This window comes from Camelus bactrianus, chromosome 25 (assembly GCF_048773025.1).
Source record: "Camelus bactrianus isolate YW-2024 breed Bactrian camel chromosome 25, ASM4877302v1, whole genome shotgun sequence".
In the NCBI taxonomy this organism is placed as follows: domain Eukaryota; kingdom Metazoa; phylum Chordata; class Mammalia; order Artiodactyla; family Camelidae; genus Camelus; species Camelus bactrianus.
Genome location: NC_133563.1, coordinates 8545850 through 8569224, shown reverse-complemented (window position 1 = coordinate 8569224; position 23375 = coordinate 8545850). Strand labels below are relative to the sequence as shown.

The 23375-nt window shown below is 41.4% G+C and overlaps 1 protein-coding gene across 5 annotated transcripts in view; it reads right to left on the bottom strand.

Moving 5' to 3' along the window:
* Nucleotides 1-23375, bottom strand: part of SPAG1 (sperm associated antigen 1) — a 69743-nt gene that overhangs the window by 5690 nt on the left and 40678 nt on the right. For all 5 annotated transcript variants that reach the window (XM_074353089.1, XM_074353090.1, XM_074353091.1 and 2 more), the window contains 6 exons: nucleotides 20180-20560; nucleotides 19694-19793; nucleotides 14558-14710; nucleotides 9410-9576; nucleotides 6590-6722; nucleotides 4589-4715 (listed from right to left, as the gene is read on the bottom strand). In XM_074353089.1, the coding sequence (XP_074209190.1) occupies nucleotides 4589-4715; nucleotides 6590-6722; nucleotides 9410-9576; nucleotides 14558-14710; nucleotides 19694-19793; nucleotides 20180-20560 (1061 nt within the window). The remainder of the gene's footprint in view (nucleotides 1-4588; nucleotides 4716-6589; nucleotides 6723-9409; nucleotides 9577-14557; nucleotides 14711-19693; nucleotides 19794-20179; nucleotides 20561-23375) is intronic.

Below are 23375 nucleotides of genomic sequence, written 5' to 3'. Positions count from 1 at the left end.
TGGGTTGGTGAGTGGGCGTCCAAGGGCCGGGAGGGTGGCACACCCCAGCTCCCTGAGGACAGACGCTGCTGTGCTTGAGCCCCTCCTGGACCCTGTGCACCTCTTCACCTGGCTGTTCGTCTGCATCCTTTACAACAAACTTAGAAGGGCCGGGCAGGGCTTGGGGGGAGGTCAGGCTCCACTGGGAATGGGGGTCCTATCATGGCATCCGCACAGGTGTGGCTCCTGCAGCCTGAGGGCTCCAGGATCCAGAAAAGCCTCATCGCTCGATGCACGGATCGAACTCATGATAGAGGACACAAGGCATGATCACCCTTGCCCAACTAAACCTAAGTTTTACGGACTACAGTTTTAGGTATTTCCCTGTCAGTGATGGGCATGGGATTAAAAGAACTATCTCAAACTCAACAAGGTCTAAACTCCCTCGAGGCTCCCCCTCCTGCTGTGCGGCCTCTGTCATCACATCCACTTGGCCACTGACACAGATGGGGGCAGGGGCAGCAGCCCTTCTGTTCCTTCCCCTTCTTTCCCCCGTATGTCTGACTGCTCCATGCGGCCTGTCACCTTGACCCTCAATCCTCAGTTAATCCCTCACCTTCTGTTATGCGCCGAACTGTGTCCCCTGAAAATTCCTAGGTTGGAGTCCTACCCTACAGTACCTCGGAATATAACCACATTTGGAAACAGTTTCTTTAAAGAAAAAAGTTTCTTTAAAGAGGTAATCAAGTCAAAATGAGGTCATTAGGGTGGGTCCTCATCCAATATGACTGGTGTCTTTATAAGAAGAGGAAATCTGGACACAGGCATGTACAGAGAAGAGACGAAGTGAAGACACAGGGACAAGACAGCCAGGGAGAGGTGCCGGAACACATCCTTCCGGCACGGCCCCCAGAAGGGACCAACCCCGCCCACACCCACACTGTAATCTTACACTTCTAGTCTTCAGAACCGTGAGAAGATAAATTTGCTGTTTCCGCCACCAGCTGCCGTACTTTGTTAGGGCAGTCGGAGCACGCTTACACACCTTCTCTCTCCCCTCTGCCATTACTTTCCTGTAGGCACCTGCTGCTCGGCTTGCTGGCCTCTCACCCATCTCCCTCCTCCACGCTGGGAACCCTTCTGATCCACCACCTACAACATCCCCAAATTGAATCAATCGTGGCACCTTTTCCACCCTTTGGGGGCCCCCCATCACCCTCAGGATCAAGCTTAGCCTCCATAGCATGACCTCTGGGCCTCTTGGGATCTGACCATCCCTCCCCACCCCCACCCACACCTGGCATCCAGCTGTACCAGTTCAGGAACAAGGCCATAAAAATACACATAAGAATGTCACAGCAGCTTCATTCATGACAGCCCCAAACGGGAAACACCTAAATGTCATAAACTGGTGAAGATGTGAAACAAACTGTGGTATATTCATACAACTCAGTAATAAAAAGGAACAATTCCTGATACTCATACAGTAAGGATGAAACTGAGACGCCATGCTGAGCAAAAGAAGCCAGACTAGAGGACATGCTGCATGATTATATTTATGTAAATGTCAAAAAAAGGCAAACATCTCCAATGATAGAAATTAGATGAGTGGTTGCCTTAGGGTCTGGGTGGAAGGAGGGAGATTAAGGTCAATGGACATAGAGAACTTTCCGGAGAAACGGAAATGTTCTGTTCTTGTTGGGGTGGTGGCTGCGAAGGAATGTACATTATTCAAAAATCAATGACTAAACTAAGAAAACAATCCCATTTACAACTGCATCAAAAAGAATAAAATACCTAGGAATAAATCTCACTAAGGAGGTGAAAGGCCTCTCACTGAAAATGAAGACACTGATGAAAGAAACTGAAGATGACACAAATAAGAAAATGTTCAGTGCTCATGGATGGGAAGAATTAATATTGTTAAAATGGCCGCATTATCCAAAGCACTCTGCGGATTCAATGCAATTCCTATCAAAATTCCAATGGCATTTTTCACAGAAACAGAACAAACAACCCTTTAATTTGTACAGTAACACAAAAGACCCCAAACAGCCAAAGCAATCTTGAGAAAGAAGAACAAAAGTAAAGGCATCATGCTCTCTGATGTCAGACTACATTACAAGGTCAGAGCAGTCAAAACAGTATGGTACCATCATAACCGTCCCTCGGATCAGTGGAACAGAATAGGAGAACCCAGAAATAAACCCATGCATATATGGTCAATTAATTTACAACAGAGAAGCCAAGAATTCTCAATGGGGAAAGAGTAGTCTCTTCAAAAAATGGTGTTGGGAAAACTGGACAGCCATATGCAAAAGAGTGAAACTGGACCACTCTCTTATACCATACACAAAAACTAACTCAAAATGGATTAAAGAACTGAATGTAAGACCTGAAACCATAAAAGTCCTAGAAGGAAACACAGGCAGTAAGCTCCCTGACATTGGTCTTGGCAATGATTTTTTTATATTTAACACCAAAAGCAAAGGCAACAAAAGCAAAAACAAATGCGACTACATCAAACTAAAAAGTTTCTGCACAGGAAAGGAAACCATCAACGAAGTGAAAAAGCAACCTACTGAGTAAGAGAAAATATTTCCAAATGATGTATCTATAAGGGGTTAATAATATCCAAAATATATAAAGAACTCATGCAACTTGGTATCAAAAAAAACCAAACAATCCATCTGTATATCTTCTTTGGAAAAATGCCTATTTAGGTCTTCTGTCCATCTTTTGATTGGTTTTTTTTTTTTTGATATTGAGCTGTATGAGCTGTTTGTATATTCTGGAAATTAATCCCTTGTGGGTCGCATCTTTTGCAAATATTTTCTCCCATTTTGTAGGCTGTCTTTTTATTTTGCTTATGATTTCCTTTGCTGTGCAAAAGCTTTTAGGTTTAATTAGGTCCCATTTGTTTATTTTTGCTTTTATTTCCATTACTCTAAGAGAGGGATCCAAAAAATATTGCTGCAATTTATGTCAGAGTGTTCTGCCTGTATTTTCCTCTACGAGTTTAATAGTATCTGGTCTTATATTTAGGTCTTTAATCCACTCTAGGTTTATTTTTGTATATGGTGTTAGAGAATGCTCTAATTTCATTCTTTTCCATGTAGCTGTCCGGTTTTCCCAGCAACACTTCCTGAGGATACTGTCTTTTCTCCATTGTGTATTCTTTCCCTCTGTGTTGCCTTCAGTCTCTTTCATCAGTCTTATAGTTTTCAGAGTACAAGTCTTTTGCTTTCTTAGGTAGGTTTATTCCTAGGTATTTTATTCTTTTTGATGTGATGAAGACATACAGATGAAAAAGCACATGAAAAGATGCTCAACATCACTAATTATCAGAGAAATGCAAAGCAAAACTACAATGAGGTGTCACCTGACACCAGTCAGAATGGCCATCATCAAAAAATCTACAAACAATAAATGATAAAGAAGGGTGTGGAGAAAAGGGAACCCTCCTACACTGTTGGTGGAAATGTAAATTTGGTGTAGCTACCATGGAGAACAGCGTGGAGTTTCCTTAAAAAACTAAAAAATAAAGTTACCATATGATCCAGCAATCTCACTCTTGGGCATATATACAGAAATGATGAAAACTCTTAATTTGAAAAGATACATGCACCCTAATGTTCACAGCAGCACTATTTACAATAGCCAAGACATGGAAGTGACCACAATGCACATCAGCAGATGAATGTCTAAAGAAGATGTGGTATGTGTATGCAATGGAATATTACTCAGAAATAAAAAGAATGAAATAAGTCTACCTGCAGCAACATGGATGGATCTAGAGATTATCATACTAAGTGAAGTAAGTCAGAAAGAGAGAGACAAATACCATATGATATCACTTATATATGGAATCTAAAAAAAAAATGATACAAATGAACTTATTTACAAAACAGAAAAAGACTCACAGACATAGAAAACATATTTATGGTTACCAAAGGGGAAAGGGGATGGGAGAGGAATAAATTAGGAGTTTGGGATTAGCAGATACAAACTACTACATATAAAATAGGTAAATAACAAGGACCTACTGTAAAGCACAGGGAATTATATTCAATATCTTGTAATAGAATCTGAAAAAGAATACATACATACATATATATGTATCATTCTGTAGACTCACACTGCCCACAGGCCATTAAGGCCCAGACCATATGAACTTCCCAAACTCTGGTATGTCTCTACCAAGTTCCTCTGGTGAACACGTCTTCCATTCTGACACCTTCCTTTCCTTCCACCCCACAGACAACCTTCACTAGAGGAATCCAGGCATTGCTGGTGGCCCTCCTTCAGTAATTCAGTAACAAGCCTTCCTGTCCCTTAAAGTGGACTTATAACCAACACCACTCCTTAGAAAATCAGAAAATAAATCATCATTTTTGAGTAGGAAGCAATCTCAGAAATTATCTAGCTCCATGGTACAGTTAGGAAAAATCTGAGACACCTTCCAAGGTTTCAGGACTGATGAGAACAGAACTAAGATTAAATCCCAGGATTATGTCACTCCCATTCCTTGGTCCCACAAGTTATGTTCATGAAAACCACATGAGTTGCTCACAGAGCTGAAACTTACATATTATAATGAAGATCTCACCTTGAGTCCCTTATGAGCAAGGGCTCGTCGATAGCATGCTTTCACATTCCTGTTATCTATCTGAAGAGCCTGATCACAGTCCTGCTTTGCCTCTTCAAACTGGCACAGCTTCAAGTAACAGAGAGCTCTGGTATAATGCAATGGAACTGGGTGTTATGAAAGGTAAAGACAACATTATCTGTACATTTGGACAGCTAACAGGAATCAGAAATAGCTAAGGAAGTCTGTTTCTATACCACAGCTGCTGCAGCTGAAACCTAACATTTTTCTCCAATTATGGCGTTTTCTTGCAATACATGTAATTATGGCCCTGGGACACAATGACTATCGAAATACAGTACCGGCCCTCAAGGAGGCTGCAGTTGAAGGAAGAGGCAGACAGTTAAAATCAGCAAACACAAAATCTGTACTAGATGCTCTGGGAACACAGAGCTAAGACTCTCATCAGATCCGGTGGAGTTGAAGCAAGGGGAGGAGTAGTCAAGGAAGACTTCCCAGAAGAAGTGACATTTAAGTTGATGTCCAGAGTATGACATGAGAATTATCCAGTATGAAGGCATTGGGCTGAGAGTTAAGATGCAGGGAAGGGAGAGTAGAAGCCACAGGTACAGCATGTCAAGTACTACAGTGAGAGAGAACACGGTGTTCTGGACGGACTAAGGAAAGAGCCCTATGGCTGGCGTGTGGGGATGAGGCTGGGAGAGTGGGAGGCCACAACATGAAGGGCCTTGTAAATAATGGCAAGGAGATTGAGCTTTATCCAGAACTTAATGTCAGTCCAGTGATGGGCTTTTAAACAGCCTGACATGTTCACCAGGTCTTAGAAAGATCACTCCAGCTGCAACTTGGAGAATGATAGGGAACAAGACTGCACAGGGACACCCCGGAGGGCACTGCAGACATCTGGGGACAGTCGGTGATGGCTCAGAGCAGGGACTGGCGGTGAGGGTGGAGAGAGGAATTTGGAAGGCAGGACACCTGAGCTGCTGACAGACTGGGAGAGCGAGGCGGCGGTCAGGCACGATGACTGGCCGTGAGTGCAGAAGGGCAGGGCTCAGGTCCACATCAGAGACGGAGACTTGGGAGACAACTAGAAGGCGGTGACCAGAGCTGGGGAGAGGATGAAATGGGCCAGAGAGCACTAGAGCAAAAAAGGGATTTACACCTTTAGAACCCCAAGAATCCCAGGGAAAGAAAAGCCTCACAAAGAGGGAAGGGGGGAGCCCAGCAAGCGAGCTGTCTGCACGGCGGCCAAGAGAGAGGGGGTCTCCAGGGAACACTGAGGGGCCACGGAGGCCCAAGACCGCACAGGCCGAGCAGGAGCGGGACAGAGAGATACCTGCTGTATTTACTGACAAAAGTTTGGGCAAAAAGTTGCCAAGAGAAGAAAACAGGTACAAAAACAAAGCAGTGGGGGGTTAAGTTTTAAAAAATGCATCTGAAATAACTAGGAAAACCCACCCCTACTCTTTAGGAACCGTACCTTATTCTTCGTTGTCACCCCAGACTCTTATCTACTCCCTAAAAATTCCCAAATCACTGTATTCTAGGAAACTATCTTTTCCACCATAATGTGGTAAAGGTGGCACCTGAGCAGCATTCTAGAACAGTCTGCACACGGAAAGATGCCAGTCCCTTCCCTTAGCGCTTCAAGAGAAAGGGGCACTTACGACACCAGTTTGAAGGCCAATGGTTTCCTGCTCCGGCCACGGCACGGAGGGCGAGGTGAGGCCCGCTCCCCGGGCAGCGACGGCAGCGCAGGAACAGCGCAGACCACGTCAGGCCTCCCAGGCCACACCACCATGCTTTCCATCTCTCTGGAAATCCTATGGCCCTACCTCTTTAAAAAAAAGCACTCCCTTTGCTATATAAATATACGAACAGAACAACCTGACATATAAATTCTCAGAACCATGGAGAAAGACTCTCGCAATCAATCCATCTATATTTTTAAATCAAAAGTATTCACATAAGAAATACATACAGTTACACAGAACTTGCCTGTTAGTGTAAATGGCACATTCCTTGTTGTTAATCTTTAAGCATTCACTGTATTTACTAAGGGCATCTTTATAGTTTTTGTCCTTTACATACTGATTTCCTTCTTCTTTAAGGGTTTTAAACATTTTTTCATCTATGGGACACACAGAAGAAAGAGGAAATTCTCACGTAAGCATCTCTACAAATCTTAAATGTACTGTAAATTAACTTGACTATACACTGTACAGAGATAAAGTTGAAATGCAACATAAAACTGTACACAAATTAAAAAGATAAACTGATTATAAATAAAAATGATTATACATTATGACACTATTTTTTCAAATTAGAAAATAAAATATGAGTGATTCTCTCATCTTATCCATGTTGGTATGCCTTTGTTTCTCTGCTTGAGATACAAGTAGCTAGAGTGTTTGCTTGAGTAACTATTTCATGAAAAATGAACACACAAACCCATTAAACCCTGTAGCAGACATCTGTCCAGCACTCCAGATTTCCTTGGAAAATCACACCACCTCCACTCTCTACTCCTGCGGCTTAGGTAAAGCAAATCCCACCTGAGCCCTCCCTTTGGGGGTCATCTTTGTTTTATTAATCAACACATTACATCCCCTTGGTCACAATAATCTAATTGGTCACAGATGGACCTGTGAGAACCAATGAGCTACAATAAGATTTTTGTGGCAGCTTCTGATAAGGTAATTCTTACTCTCTCCCGTGGAATAGGAGTGTAAAAGGAGGAGCTATTTTGCGTTCCTGCGGTACAAGGGGAGAATCTGAGAATGGGGCCAGCAGAGCAAAAGAGAGGCCAAGATGGAGAACTAAAGACTAACCTCTGAGTCCTGAATCCAGCCATCCCTGCAGTTACTCTTGTGGACTGTATTACAAGAGCCACGATAAACAACCTTTTTTGCTTAGGCCATGAAGGGTTGGGTTTTCTAATATCTGCAGTCAGAGTCCCAACTATTACTATTATCTCTTATCTTACAATGATCATGGCTGACCCCTGCTCAGGTTCCACTTTCTTCTTCCTCGGGGGACCTCGATATTCATTCGGCTGTCCCTCCTCTCCTGTTCAGGCCATGTATTCAAGGCAAGCTGACCCCACTGACCAGGAAAACTCAGGCCTAAGCCAATCAGGCAGAGCATTCCTTCAGCACAGGGACTGGCACTTGACTCATTAGAATAAGTACCAGTGGAATTCGAGCCAACAGAATAACAGGCTAAACAAACTAGGTCTTTGGAACAACTTATTTCTTCATCCTTAAATTAAGGCCACCAAAAGCAATGGTGTCTCTCTCCGTTTGAACACTGATAGGTACAGACATGGTAAAACTGCTATGGTTCTACTGTCTCCGGCCAGAGCCTGAACCTTGCTTTTAGAGTCTGCCTGGGCCCTTTCAGTTACTTGAGCCAAAACCATTCCTTTAAGTCAACAGATTTTTCTCTTAATTGCAACTTAAGTTTTCTAACACACACAAAGTATTAAAATTAAAAGCTCTAAAGCCATGAAATAACTTTACTGTATGAGTAATTTGATATAAAATAAAAATCCATAAACTTAAAATACACCTTTAAATTCTGCTTCGATCTAAAAATCTTGATAGACACACTGAATTTAAAGTATAAAGTTGGAATGTGTACAATCCTCTTATTTGTCCCTTTGCACAAATGGCATGAAATGTTGGTTTTTCATCCTTTATTTCAAATTACAGAGCATTTCTGCCTAATGTTTCATGTTTCAAAAGATCTCACTGTGGTGCCAAATGACACTTCCCAAGAATTCTTGTGTATATATAAGCTCTAAGACAGAATATTACAGAGGATTTTTTTCCCTCTAATTTGCTGAAAAACTTTCTTCAAGCTTTTCTCCCCACATTGTTTTTAAGCCTTGGGTATCCAATCTCACTAATGATTGGTACACAAATATGAACAAAAAAGAGCTGATTCTACTTGTACTTATGACCTACTATCATATATCTATGGGATGGTTAGTATATGCACTTCATTAATAATGAATAGCTACCCTTTATTGAGCAAATACTTTGAGCCAGGCCCCATTAATAATGCACTTGAGAGACTACAGACCTCCACCTAAAATCCCCAAGCGAAATTCCCTGCGCCTTCTTTCTAGGCAATGAAAAGGGTGAGGGTCTAACACTAGCCATTGGGACATCATGGCTCAGGAGCCTCCGGGAGTCTGCAAGATGAAGCTGACTCCAGCCACAAGTGGGGTTTCTAAGCAGGCAGTAGAAATGGGGCCTCAGCTGACTCCAACAGAAAGCAAGAGTAAAGCCACATCTATTAAACACTCCGCACAAAGTACTAAAGCAAGCACTGTGGGATGCAGGTGTGGATGTGGACCACCCGGTACAGGGAAGGAGGTGCTGCTAGACATGTGTTGTAGGGCTTTGTTTTATTATTTCATCAATCTCATTACACTGGCTCTGCCACATACGTGGTGTGTACGAACTATGTGCTACTTCTTTTTCTTATTATTAACAATGCTAACTTAACCTTTATTAAGAGGCTACTATAAGCTTACATAGTCAGCACACGCATTAAGTATTTTATATGCATACCTCCATTTGTTCCTGAGAATAACTCCATGAGACAGTTACTCGTATTTCCCCATTTCCCCCTTCTCACATACACTTAAGACACTGGAGGTGTGAAGCAACTTCTTAAGACTGTAGTTAGGAAGAGGGAGGACAGGGTTTTAACTTAAACCCAGGTCTGATGACTGAGTTCATACCCTTGTCCTTCTGCTTTACCGTGAAAACAGACACACGGCTCACGATAACCTTCGGCTTCCCCTACCTGTGGCACCAGGTTGCTGATGGCTGCAGGAGTCTCCCACTTGCTCTGGGGCCGCCTCTGCTGCAGGTTGCCAAGCTCGCAACTGTGCGGAAGTGGGCACAGCGGGAATGGGTGACAGCTTCTCCCGCCAGCTCGGTCCATCCAGAGCCATTAAAATTCTTGTGATTCTAAAAAGAAAATGAGTTTTCTGTTGATCATGCAATTTGCTTTTTGTATTACTGATGGTCATATCAAGAGTAAAATTTATAAATGCTGTGCATGTGTGTACTTCCCTGTAGAAAACACATAATCTTGAACTATCTGCTGTCCACTTAAACTTTTAAAAGAAGAACTTTTAAAAGGTGCACCAAACTATGTAACTTTAGATCCTTTTTGTATCAAAAGGAAAAATTAAGACAGTTCTAACTGGTTAAACAATTTTTTAATGTATATGCAATAAAATTTTAATTTTTAAAAAAGTGAAATATAAATATATAAAATTTAGGAAGCCTAGAAGAAATAACACAGTCCCACATAACACTGAATATAATTACTAAATTGATAACGTATTACTCTTGAGAATAATCAGAAGTAGTTTAGAATTTTATGCCCAAACTGTATACTAAAGACAGGTGCACACTGGCTGCTGAAAGTGATGACTTGCCGTTGCATGAAATACTGCTTTTTTCTTAAAACATTTACATGTGGTTAAGCTTCCCTTACCTTGTATTTTTTTATCTCTAAATTATCCACTTATTACCTCCCCCCCCAAAAAAAATTATCCGCTCATTTTGTTTTCATATGCATAAGATGGAAGAATAGGACACTGGTGTCTACGACAACGATCCTTGTATTAATGCCACTTGCTAACATATAAAATCCAGATGAACATCCCTGACTATCACTTTCTCATCATTCTGGACATCCAAAATATCATACTTAGATTTTAAAACAAAATTGAATTATGTCTTTGGGATACATCTGGTTTTAAAAAGGTGCTCCCCAAGACTGAGAGTTTACTGGTTATTTATAGAATGCATTCAAATTAGTTAACTCAGTAGTTCTTTTTGTGTGTAAAAATTTTATCCTTATATAGAGGCAAATATAATACACATACTTTCCCTACAGTTCTTAAACTGAAATTTCAATATTGCTCTTTGGTTATGATAACCAAATCTCATATATTTTAGTGTAAAAAAATAAATTTGAAAAATAATGTATAACCACCCACAACTGCAGAAGAAAAAGCAGCTTTAGAAAAAAGAATTTTCAAGCAAAACCTGTATTACCAGCAGAGAAGAAGGAAGAAGCAGCTGAAAAGAGATCATGTGTTGCCAGGGAGTAAATAAGTATATGCGGGGAAATGTAACATAAGATTCCTGGAGAGGAAGAGAGGAATATGGTTAATGGAAGACACAAACAAAATAAGCACAGGTGTTTAAATTAAAAAAAAAAAAAGCTATCATTACTTAGATAGAAAAGCAAGCATAAATATGGGGATTCATGAAAAAGAATAGAGAAATTTTTAAATGGATATTATATAGAAAATATATATACAGACAAAGCCTCATCTTCTCATAAAACAACATTTTTTTTTTAATTGAATGGTTCTTGCCACTCCTGGGCATATATCTGGAAAAGACAAAACTCTAATTCGAAAAGATACATGCACCCCAATGTTCACAGAAGCACTATTTATAAAAGCCAAGACATGGAAGCAACCTAAGTGTCCATCAACAAATGAACTGATAAAGAAGATACACACACACACACACACACACACACACACACACACACACACACACACACACACACACACACAATGGAGTATTACTTGGCCATAAAAAAGAATGAAATAATTCCATTTGCAGCAATATGGACAGACCTATAGATTATCATACTAAGTGAAGTAAGTCAGAGAAAGACAAATATCATATGGTATCACTTACATGTGGAATCTAAAATATGATGCAAATGAACTTATTTACAAAACAGAAGCAGACGTACAGACAAAGAAAACAAACTCACAGTTACCAAACGAGAAAGCAGGGTGGGGAGGAAGGGGAGGAAGGATAAACTGGGAGTTTGGAATTAGCAGATATGAACTACTATATACAGAATAGAAAAACAATAATGTCCCATTGTGTGGCACAGGGAACTGTATTCAATGACTTGTAATCTACAATGAAAAAGAATAAATATATATGATGTATAACTGAATCTCTATACTGTACCTCAGAAACTAACACAACATTGTAAATCAGCTATACTTCAATTTAAAAAACAACCAAGAAAAACCCCCCAAAACAGATTCACAGACATAGAAAACAAATTTATGGTTATCAAAGGGGAAAGGCAGGGAGGGATAAATTAGGAGTTTGGTATTAACAGATACACACTACTACATATAAAACAGATAAACAATAAGGACCTGCTGTATAGCACAGGGAACTATATTCAGTATCTTGTAATAATCTGTAATGGAAAAGAATCTGAAAACGAAGATATATACAGATATATGTACATCTATATGTGTAATTGAGTCACTCTGCTGTACACCTGAAACTAACACATTGTAAATCAACCATACTTCAATTAAAAAAATTAAAAATTAAGAAAATAAAATAATAAATGGGTCATAAAAGTCAACTGGTATAAAAGAAACTCCTTGAGTACATATAAAAATTATAATACACTCCTGAAAAAGCCAAACAGAATTACCATATGACCCAGTAATTCCACTCCTACATCTACAACAAAAGGAACTGAAAGCAGGTATGCAAATAAGACCTTGCACATGAATATTCATAGCAGCACCATTCGCAACAGCCACATGGTGTAAACAACCCAAATATCCATCATCGGATGAATGGATAAACACAATGTGATATACCCATACAATGGAATGTTATGCAGTCATAAAAAGAAAGGATGTCGTCACACATGACACACCATGGACCAACCTTGAAAACATTGTTAAGTGAAATAAGCCAGACACAAAAGAACATATTGTATGATTCTATTTATATGAACACTATCCAGAATAGGTCAATCCATAGAGACAGAAAGCAGACTGGTGGTTGCCAGGGGCTGGGGGAGGAGAGAATGGGAAGGGACTGCTTAGTGGGGACAGAGTTTCCCTTTGGGAATAGACGGAGGTGGTAGTAGCACAACACTGTGAATGTACTAAAGGCCACTGAATTGTATACACTTTAAAATGGTTGATTGAGTTGTCACGTGAATTTTACTTCCTTTTTCTTAAGTGTAATGTAGAAAGTTCAGAAATGTGAGTGATCACTGTCTCTATGAGCCAGATTTCCTTAAAATACCTCTTCAACAGGGCCCTCGTCTCTGTTAGGCACTTCAGGTGTCTTCCTGCTCCGTTTCACGGGAACCCCTAACTCTGTGAGACGGTCCTAGTTTCCCCAGCTACCTGGGAGACTCCCAGACTGAGGATGGGCAAGGTAAGGGCAGAAGCCCGCAGCGCAGGGTCAGCCCTGCCCTCTCTATTGGGGAATGCATTCATCCCACACTCTTTACTGAGGAGACCCCTGTGCAAGGTCCACAGCTACAAAGATGATAAAGTCCAATCCTAGTGGAATGGGAGGAAAAGAACTTCACAAAAAGAGAGGGACAAGGAGTTTACCAACATCATGGAAGCTGGGCACAGCGTTGCAGAGGCACCGAGGAAGGGACCCTGAAAGGCGTGTGAGCCGGGGAGACGGGTGGATCAGGGAAGGTTCTCACCTAAAGGGCAAGAAGGAATGAGCCAGACGAAAAGCGGGAAGGCACGCACGCCTGACTATGCAGGATGGAGGCCAAGGAGGCCGGGAACGCCCAAGCTGCCATCTGGTCCCACTCTAGATCTGACAGCCAGGATCTGTCCCTTTCTTCCACTTAGCCTGGGACCAGACAGTATCCCTGTGACCACAGAGTGGAGGTGCCCGAGATGGCTGTCCACTTGCCACCCAGATCTTTCCAGCTGTTTCCTCCAAAGTGCAGTGACACTGTGTGGGGAGGTTAAGGCAGGATTTTAGAAAATGAATTACTTGAAACATGCCACCTCATATTCTACAGCATTGTTCCAGGTCTCCTCGTGGTCTCTCTGGGCCCTTCACAGACCACCCCTGCACCGTCTCTCCAACAGCTGTAGCCGCACGGACAGAGTGGGGCTGGCCGTTCTGTGGTCCCCCGACCTCATGAACAAATGTTCACACTTGAGGATACTCTGTCTTACGCTGAGTTTTTTCCCCAGCTATGTTCTACTTTGCCCAAAGACAGAGACTCCGTCAGTTTTTTCTCTTTTTTGTCTTTTTGTGGGGAGTGGGGCAATGCACACTACACAGGGCACAGTGTAACACACAAGAACTTGGAAGAAATTATACTTTAGACAGATGGAATCAGAAAACAGTATACATAACTAGAACTGTTATCCAAGTAGTCATTTTCAAGTTTCACCTGAAAGCAACTTATGGAAGTCTGGAAATTCTTACCTGCCCATTCTCACTCAGGGGATCAATAGGTCATAACATAAATTAGATCCAAATTCTTTGCTATTTCACCATTTTAAGTTAATACTCATCCTAGATGGGTGTCTATTTAAAGGGCATATAACACAAATAGCTAGCAGACTCATGAAGACATCCACTCTCCTGAGGACAAACAAGATGTGTTTCCACTGACAGGTGTGGTGCCAATGAACACCTGCAAATTCTGCCAGAAAAGATTCAACATGGCAGTTTTCACTACATTTTTGGATCTTGTCCTATAATTAGTACTGATTTATGACATCACTGAAACCATCTTTCTAACCCCATAGATATTTACAAATATCAAAATCAAATTCTGTGCATTTTTGAGCAGCACGAAAGAGCTACATTCTGTGCTATTAAAAATAAACATATATATAGAATATCCAATGGACAGTAATAAATGGACCAGGAAACAAATATAAAGGTATTAGAGGACAACTCAAAATGTGTCATGTGATAGAAAGGTAAGCTAGAGAGAGAGAGAGAGAGCCAGTGAGAGAAGACAATCATTCATGTAAGGCCAGTGATGGAGAACATGTCTACACTTTGGCATCACTCTCGATGGAGAGGAAGAAAATAAAATCTCATTCAATTATAAAACAAGTAGACCTCAGGCAGCTGCCTCAGGTTAGGTTACCTGTTAATACTGTCATTTGCTATCTGGATCCCGCAGTCTATCTGCAACACTGTTTTGTAATCCACATAAGCTTTCTGATACTGCTCTAAAGTTTCATAGGCCATTGCTCGTCGAAGAAGAGGCTTGACTGAGAACGGATGAAGTTCCAGAGCCCTGAAGGAGACAGAAATATTACATGTCATTTGTTTTGAAAATTACTAACAGTACTGGACCCTCACATACATACACATCTGATATTTCACTTTGGGGACTTGGCAACACACCAGAAAGGCAAACCCAGAGTAGCAGAGCAATCAAATCTGTGGTTACTTCCTTTCTTTTATTTACTTATTTATTTTAATATTTTCTTTTTTTTTTCAATTTATATACATTTTTAATGGAGATACTAGGGATCGAACCTAGGACCTCATGCATACTAAACATGAGCTCTATCACTGAGCTACAACCTCCCTCCTACTTCCTTTCTTTTAAACCAGGACCAAAGCCCTTTGGCATTTACTCTTTCCCCCAGTGAGACTGAGCTCCCTGGCAGCAGGCAGTGCCCTCCCTCTCCCCGCTCCCCTATGCGCTAACAGATCAGCCCCCCATGGCAGCAGGCACAGAGCAGACTTTCAACACGTTCTTGTTATTGACAGATTAAAAGGAAAATTTTGACTTGAACCAATGTATTTAATAAGGTACCTTAGCACAGACCCACAAAAACCTGTATGACCTTTTGAAAATCAGCTGTCTAAAACTTAATATAGTCGATTATGATTTACTTGCTGCCCAAGGGCTTCAAAAACAGACCAGAGGGAATCAAGAAGGTAAGTATACAATGATTTCTTGTAAGTCATGAATTTTCATCTTGTACTTTTTAGTCCATGAAGAGTCACCAATATCACTGGAGATGTATTTCAAGGTTATGTTCCTTGGTTTTGTTTGAAGTAACTGCTTAAAGCTACCTCACTACTTAAGGCACTTCATTATATTCTGAAATAAAGCATATAATCAAAAGACTGTATTTATGAATGAAAACTATTGTACTCTTAAGAAAATCAACTGAAACTGTAAAGAAGTGCTCTTTGCAGAGATTCTTTGAAGAGCCTATTTTCTCTATAAACCGCGGAAAAGTATCTGCACCAGACTGTCCACACTGGGGGCAGAGGTTTGCTCTTACGCTAATTCTTATGCACGAGCAGTTCATGTATCAGACACCCAACCTGCTTCAGGAAATGCATGAGGAAGGGCTGCTTTGCTTCTTCCCAATAGTCCTAAGATCTGCCATCTATCCTGTCTCCCGTGACCTGGCAAGGATGCTGCACCCACAGAATATCTGCCAGTGTGAGTCACTGTGGATGCCCTCACCTAGGGTCACAATGAGCCTGCACGTTAACATTAATGTGCTCATTTGCAGGTGAGGAGATGCAGAGACACATGGAGCCATCTGCTCACGTGCCTTTTGAATTTAAGCTTCGGGGAAGCAAAGGCATCGCCTGTCCTGATCACCACTATATTCCCAGTGCCTAGATCATTCCTGGGCCACGAGAGGCACTCAGTAAACACCTCCTGAACGAACGTTCAGGGCCTACACTCTTTTGACCACAAATACATACAAAAGCACCACAAATAAAGGAATTCAGAGGCATCTGCCACTCAGACTCCTTCATAATTCTCTCCACTGTACAGATACTCAACTGCACACATGGCGTGTTCCTGGGCTCTGTACCATGCAAGTTGTTCTAGCAATGTCATTAAATCTAATTAGCCTCATGCCTTTGAAAAATAACCAATTTTGCTCTGCCTCGGTGTTAGGATTGTGGGTGATTTGAATGATCTCCTTTGTGCTATGTTGGGTTTTAATTTTTTTTTCTGTAATAGGTATGTGTTACTTTTGTAGCCAGTAGAAGTTATTTAAAAAATCAACTAAAAACACTCAAACACTAGAAAACAGGTTTCTGGATATCAGGATCTATCACCGGTACCACTGCCTTAAATCGACCTTAGTTTAATGCTTAGGGAATATTAATTATACAGTGATTACAAATATAGGTTATAGACACATGACTACCCTCATTTTACCAAAGACTTCCTTCCAGTGCCCAAAGTGCTATTTCTCCATGCAAGATGGACGTGAGGTAGGCATGGAATCTAAAATTGAATGAGACAATGCATCTAATCCATTTAATTTTTAGCACTCCCCAGCCTAGTAAATGGAAGGTTTTTTCTTTTTAACCACAATCCTGAAAATAACAGTTTTGTTATATTTTGTTTCATATATTAATCTTATATTATACGTGCTTATAAATGAGAATTCCACTCAGGAAAAAAAGCACAGTCATTTATAAAAACCAACACAGAGAACTTTTCAACCAGAGTTTACAAAAGCTTAAATATTCAAGTTAACACAGTGAAGACTCTGAAGAGTCTTCTACTTTCAAGTTCGTCAGAGAGCAGCAAAAACGGAGCAAAAGCAGAGAAGCACTTGGCAACACTGATTTGTCTTCAGTCTGTCAAAATACCTTCCGTGGAAAGTTGGTGAAGGATTTTTGGTGATAACCCAAAAAAGTTCTCTGACAGATGGGAACAATGAAGTTTTTTTTTCAGCTGGTAAACAACTATGAGAATGAAAAAGTAATTTGTAGAATAACAGTTTAAACTTTCCTTAGGTGTCATAACCCTGTTCCATGTTTCACCAGGAGGCCTAAATTGGGAACCAGGAGCTGCTGATGGAGGAGAGGGCAGAGCCCGCAGACCCTCAGCCCCTTGGACAACTCCTCACTCTCCAAGTGCCCTGGGAAGCAGCTCAGGGGACGTGATTCCGAGCAGGCCCCACAAGTGCACACACTTAAAATCAAATCCTTTTCCCCCTAAATACATAAAAAGTTGTTTTCATTGGTAAATCTATGAAAGCTATTTCATAGGTTCCCCCTCCCCCTTGTTTTAAATTTTGCCCCAGGGAGTTTTTCCTTTTCACTGTCTGAATCCTGCTACCACTAGCCTTATAATAAGGGCTCATGGAACACAAAACCACTCCCTAAAAAGCAAAGGTAATTTAATAAAAAACTGAAAAATAGGCTTCTTTAAAATGCTGGCAGTCTTCTCAAGGTTTCTGCTAATGACTGATTCCTAGTTTATACAGATTTAAACACATCCATATTTCAGTACGTTCACAAAAGCAAATCATGGTTTCTCTGGCATCAAAGAGGAGTTTGAGAATCACTGCTTTGGAGTAAAATCACCCCATGCCCCTATGCTGAGACTCACAGGCCAGATATCAGAAAAAACATCTAAGTAGGTCGGGCTCTAGAAAGGTCAGTAGTGACCAGCAGAGCCAGATTCCTTGGCCTAGAACACAGCCCTTAACTAAGGACACCTTACCTACACCATCACCCACTTCCCTGCCTTCCCGGTAAGCAACCTTCTGCTCTCCTCCAGGACAAACCTCCATTCCAGCCTCCCTAGACAGTCTCATTTGTAATTTCCTCCTGGGTCTACACTAAAACACAACAAATTTTAGCAGGAAAATGTCTGCCACCTTAAACGATCTCAAATAGGGACAAAGTAAGTCCACTCTTTTCCAGTAGCCCTTCCTGAAGGGGTCCCAATTTTTAACTAAAGAGTCCTGAGCTCGCTCACTGAAGGGAGACCTAAGACAAGCCTGAGGGGAAATGTATTAGCAACAGACACTTGAGCTGAAAGGTGCTTCGCTGCAAATCACAAGGTGCCTGATAACCTGCAAATTCATGTGGTCTTGTTGTTAGTTATGGGCAGTGGTAAATGTTTAACAACTGGCTCTCCTAGGAAAAAGGCCCAGGTTTGTGGCGTCTGCGTATTTTCATGGTATTAGTACTCCAACCACGTCAGATTTCAATTAGCACCTTGACTTCCACCAACTCACAAAATCCTAAAACTGTAACAACTAGCTAGTGTGAGCTAGCAAAATGGTAGACGGGGTCTAGAGTCTGACGAAAGTGACTACAAATAGTATTTATTTTAAATCTGAACATGCAAAATTGGCAAAAAATGCAAGTGGCTCAAGGCCTTCTTTTTAAAACTGCAGGCACAGTTTAAACTAGCAAGTTTTTACCCCTATCAATTAATGAATAGTATCAATGGGAGAAAAAATTGTTCACCTTCTAATCAAGGTGTCCACGCATGTTACTGTCCAAACTAGGTCTTCTGAAAGTGAAAGGGGGTGTTATTAATAATTATACCCAGACTACAGGAGTACGCCAGTATGGTGAAGGTCAAACCAGGACATGTGACTTCTGCTTTTCTTAGATGCACTAATAGTAGCTTCTTTCCAAAGGGCTCCTGAAGCAGGCTTATTACTTAATGGTAAAAGAAGCCAAAACTTTTTATTCATATAAATACACTCATCCATCTGAGCATGTAACCTGTTGAGTACCATGGGTGACTACTGTGCTGGGCAGATGCAACACTGCGTAAAACATGATTCCTGACCTCATGGAGCTTAAAATCCAACGCAGCGGATGACACAAGTACCTACAGGTGTGACAGTGACAGTGCAGGAGCTACAGTCGTGTAGATCACCAGGGAGCCTGAGATGACCAGGAAGGCAGAGACCAGGGGCAGCTGAGCGAGGACTTCAGAAGCAAAAACGTGCAGAGGGCATTATATAGTGGACCAAATGGGAGTAGAAAGCTTGTCTGGGGGGCAGTATGGTGAAAGAGGAGCTTATAATTATCTGGAAGACCATACTAAGCCACTGAACGCTCCCTGAAACAGTCCGCACAAAATAACGCTTCAGGAAAAGTTACTCTGATGTCACAGTGGGTTGGAGGAAGCAGAGAGACTAGTTAGAAGTCCTGTAGAGTGAGAAGTACCCTAGTACTAGTTAGAAGTACTCTAACTAACCTCTCAGGGATTGATGTGAAAAAGATGTGATTGATTGATGTGAAAAGAGCATGAACTCAGGCGGTAGCAGGGGAAATAAAGAAAGTTTGCACAATTTTTTGTAATTGTCTTCATACATGTGAAAGAATTTATGACCTTTATGTATTTATCAATTCACATCCCTTAAATGTCTAAAAAAATCAGGCTCTTATGCAGAAAACTTTAGAAGGAATTAAATATTGTATTAATTACATCGAAATGATAATCTCGTGACAAACCTGAAACCAGGCAGTTTACCTGTTACAATCTTGAATGCAGCCACTGCAGTTTCCGTCTTTTATGTAACACGCTGCTCTGTTAGAATATAAGATACTTAGATCCTCTGCATTTCCACTTCCTAAAATCACATTTAATTAAACACAGTTAAAATCCGTTAGCAAAATCACCGGAATTACAAGACGACAGAGGCCTGCAGCGGCACCGCGGTCCTACACACGGCTGGTAACGCAGCTCCGAGCCGCCGCCTGGGCCCGCAATGGTCACAGAGGCCAAGCCCGTAGGGGCAGCTGCGAACGCGCCTCGCCCGGGCACATGCTGCGCGTTCCAAGATGCTGCTCGGGGAGGTCAAGTCGCACCCGCCCTGCCCGCGGTCACCAGGAAGGAACGTACAGAGGCGAGCGCCTGTCATTCGGGAGGTGGCCTGCGCCGGTCCCGCGGTGGCCCCTTTAGGTTCCGCGAGCCTCATCTCGAGGGCCTGGGACCCCGTGGGCGCAGCCCACTCACCTGCAGGCTCCAGCTGCGCGATCGCCGCCGAGTACTTGAGGGCCGCCTCGGCGAACTGCCCGGTTTTGAAGAGCTCATTGCCCTGGCTCTTCAGGCCGGCGGGGCCCACCGGGGCGGCGGGGGCTGCGGGGGCGGGCGGCGGCGCTCCGGGCCCGGGGAGCGCGGGGGACGCGGGGTCCTCGGCGCCCCGCACGCTGCCCGCCGTCGCCGGGGCCCGAGGTCCGCCCCGCTTGTCCGCACCGGCCCCCGGCGCCCGTCCCCGCCGCGGCGCGCCCTTCTCCGGCCGCTTGCCGCCCTGGCTCTTGCCGGTCAGCTTCTTCTGGATGTTGCCCATGGCGCTGGGCTCGGCGGCGTGCACGGCTCCCGCCGGCTCCGCGGCCTCTGCGGGAAGTGGATGCGGGAAGTGAGTGTTTGCATCATCGGGAGCAACTACCGCTGAGGCCGCGGGGGAGCCGGCGGGGGGCGGGTTCGCGGGGTCAGCCGGGCGGAGCGGGCCCGCCCCTTGGGCGGAACCCCGAGGTTCCCGCGCCGCCAGGGGCGAGTCCTCCCGGAAGGTTGACCGCCGAGGCCGCGCTCCGAGCCCCCGCGCCTTCCCCAGCTACGGACGGAAGCCAAATCCGGACTTAACTCTTCAGACGCTGAAAGAGCTTGGAACGTGAAAACCGGCATTTCAAAATCACTCCCTTCGTCAAAGCATACGTGTCGAAGGAGCTCTTAAAATACGTACTTTTCTTCCATTTACAATTTATGAATGAATGAAGGAAGTTACTAACACTTGAATACAATCCTGATACCCAAAGTGAGGAAATGCAAATCAAAACTATAAGCAGTTACCACTTTATACCCCCTTTCTTTATGTTAAAGGACTGGGAGTAAAAGATAATTTGAGGGGAAAAAAAGTCCATGTGATTTTTTTAGCCATTGAAAAGTCAATTTAGCAAAGAACTCACATAAAACAGGCACGTAATTTTTAGTTTAAAGTGAACCTTAAAAAGACAGGAAATTTTCCATTACAACGCCTTATTCAAATTAAAAAATTCCTTTGATCTTGACTGAAAGATTTCAGGTATTATCAGCTTTGGTAATTGATCATTGAATTGATTTGCTAGGGGGTAGGTGTGCAGCAGAAGTCTGAATATTTTCTATGAATAATTTCTTCGGCTATTTTCGTTTTAGAACTTCTATGATTAGGTACTGTTTACATGAATTGACTTTGAAGTATGAAAATGACGTATAAATATTTCATTGATGGGTGTCAGTATTTAAAACAAAGCAATTTATCTTTTCAAAGCACTAAATACAGACTTTTCAGCTTTCTCTTGTAACAAATTCTAATCTGATTTTTAAAACCACATAATCATAACTGACACTGAAAAAGAACTTGACAAAATCCATCACCCTTTCAGGATAAAAAACAGTAAGAAAATTAGGAACAGAAGTAAAATTTCTCAACATTATAAAGTAGATTTATGAAAAACGCAAAACTAGCATCATACTCAATAGTGAAATCCTGAAAGCTTTTCCCTGAAGCTAAGGGACAAGAGAAAGATGCTGTTTTCACTGAAGCTGCTCTGAATTGTACTGGAAGGTGTAGCCTGATCAATTAGGCAAGAAAAAGTAATTAAAGGAATCCATATTATAAAGGGAAAAGTAAAACTATCTCTATTTGTAGATGACATGATTATATAAAGATAGATTCCTTGGGATTATATATTTACAAAATTTGTTTATATATGAATTAACATACATTCCCAAAGAATACACACACACTCTACTACTAGAGCTAATAAGCAAATAGAGCAAAATTTCAGGTTACAAGATCAACATAGAAAAATGAGTTGTTTCTATACACTAGCATTGAACAATTCTAAAAGCAAACTACAGAAACAATTCCATTTACAATAGCCTCCAAAGGAATACAATATTTAGGAACAGATGTAATAAGGTGGTGAAAGACTTATACACTGGGTAAAGAAATTAAATAAATGGAAAGATATCTCTTGATCATGGATAAGAAGAATTAATGTTATCAAAATATCAGTACTATACAAAGCAATCTACAGATTCAGCATAATCTCTATCAATGATAAACTCCACAACCTTTTTGGCAGAAATGGAAAGGTTGATTCTCAAATTCATATGGAATTGCAAGGGGCCTACAATCACCAAAACAATCTTGAAAAAGAACAAAATCAAAGGACTTACACTTCTAATTTCAAAACTTACTGAAAGCTACAGCAATCAAAACAGTGTGGTACTGGATAAGGGCAGACATATAGATGAACGAAACAGAGTCCAGAAATAAACCTATACATCTACAGCCAACTGATTTTTTGGGGGGGGTTAAAATATGTTTTAATTTTTACCAAATGCAAATCAATGTAAGAGTACAATGAAACTTCTAAAAACCACACACGGACCATGTCAGTCAGGTTTCTTTCTTAAATTGACGTATCATTGACTTACAATATTATATAAGTTCCCCATGTACAACATAGTGATTCACAATTTTTAAAGGTTATAATCCATTTATAGTTCCTATAAAATATGGGCTAAATTCCTTGTGTTGTGCAATATATCCTTGTAGCTTATCTATTTTATACATAATAGTTTGTACCCTAGGTCTCCTACTCCTACCCTGCACCTCTCCCCTTTCCTCTCACCACTGAGAGCTAAAACCATAAAACTCTTAGAAGAAAACATACGGGTAAATCTACATGACCCTGGATTTGACAATGGATTTTTATATACGATGCATGGCATAAGCAATAAAAGAAAAAGCAGATAAATTAGACTTCATTAAAATTAAAAACTTTTAATCTGTAATGAAAAAGAATATGGAAAAAATATGTATATAGGTGTATAACTGAATCACTATGCTGTACACCAGAAATTAAAACATTGGAAATCAACTATACTTCAATAAAAAAAAATTTTTAAATAAAATTAAAAACTTTCATGCATCAAAGGATATTATCAAGACAGTAAAACGACTGCACAGAATGGAAGAAATTCTGTGTAAATAATGTATCTGGTAAGGGTCTAATACCCAGAATATATAAAGAACACTTATAATGCAATAATAAAAAGACAAATAACCTAATTTTAAAATGAGAAAATTACTTGAATAAGCATTTCTCTACAGAAAATATACAAATGGTTAATAAATATGAAAATGATCAACATAATAAGTTAC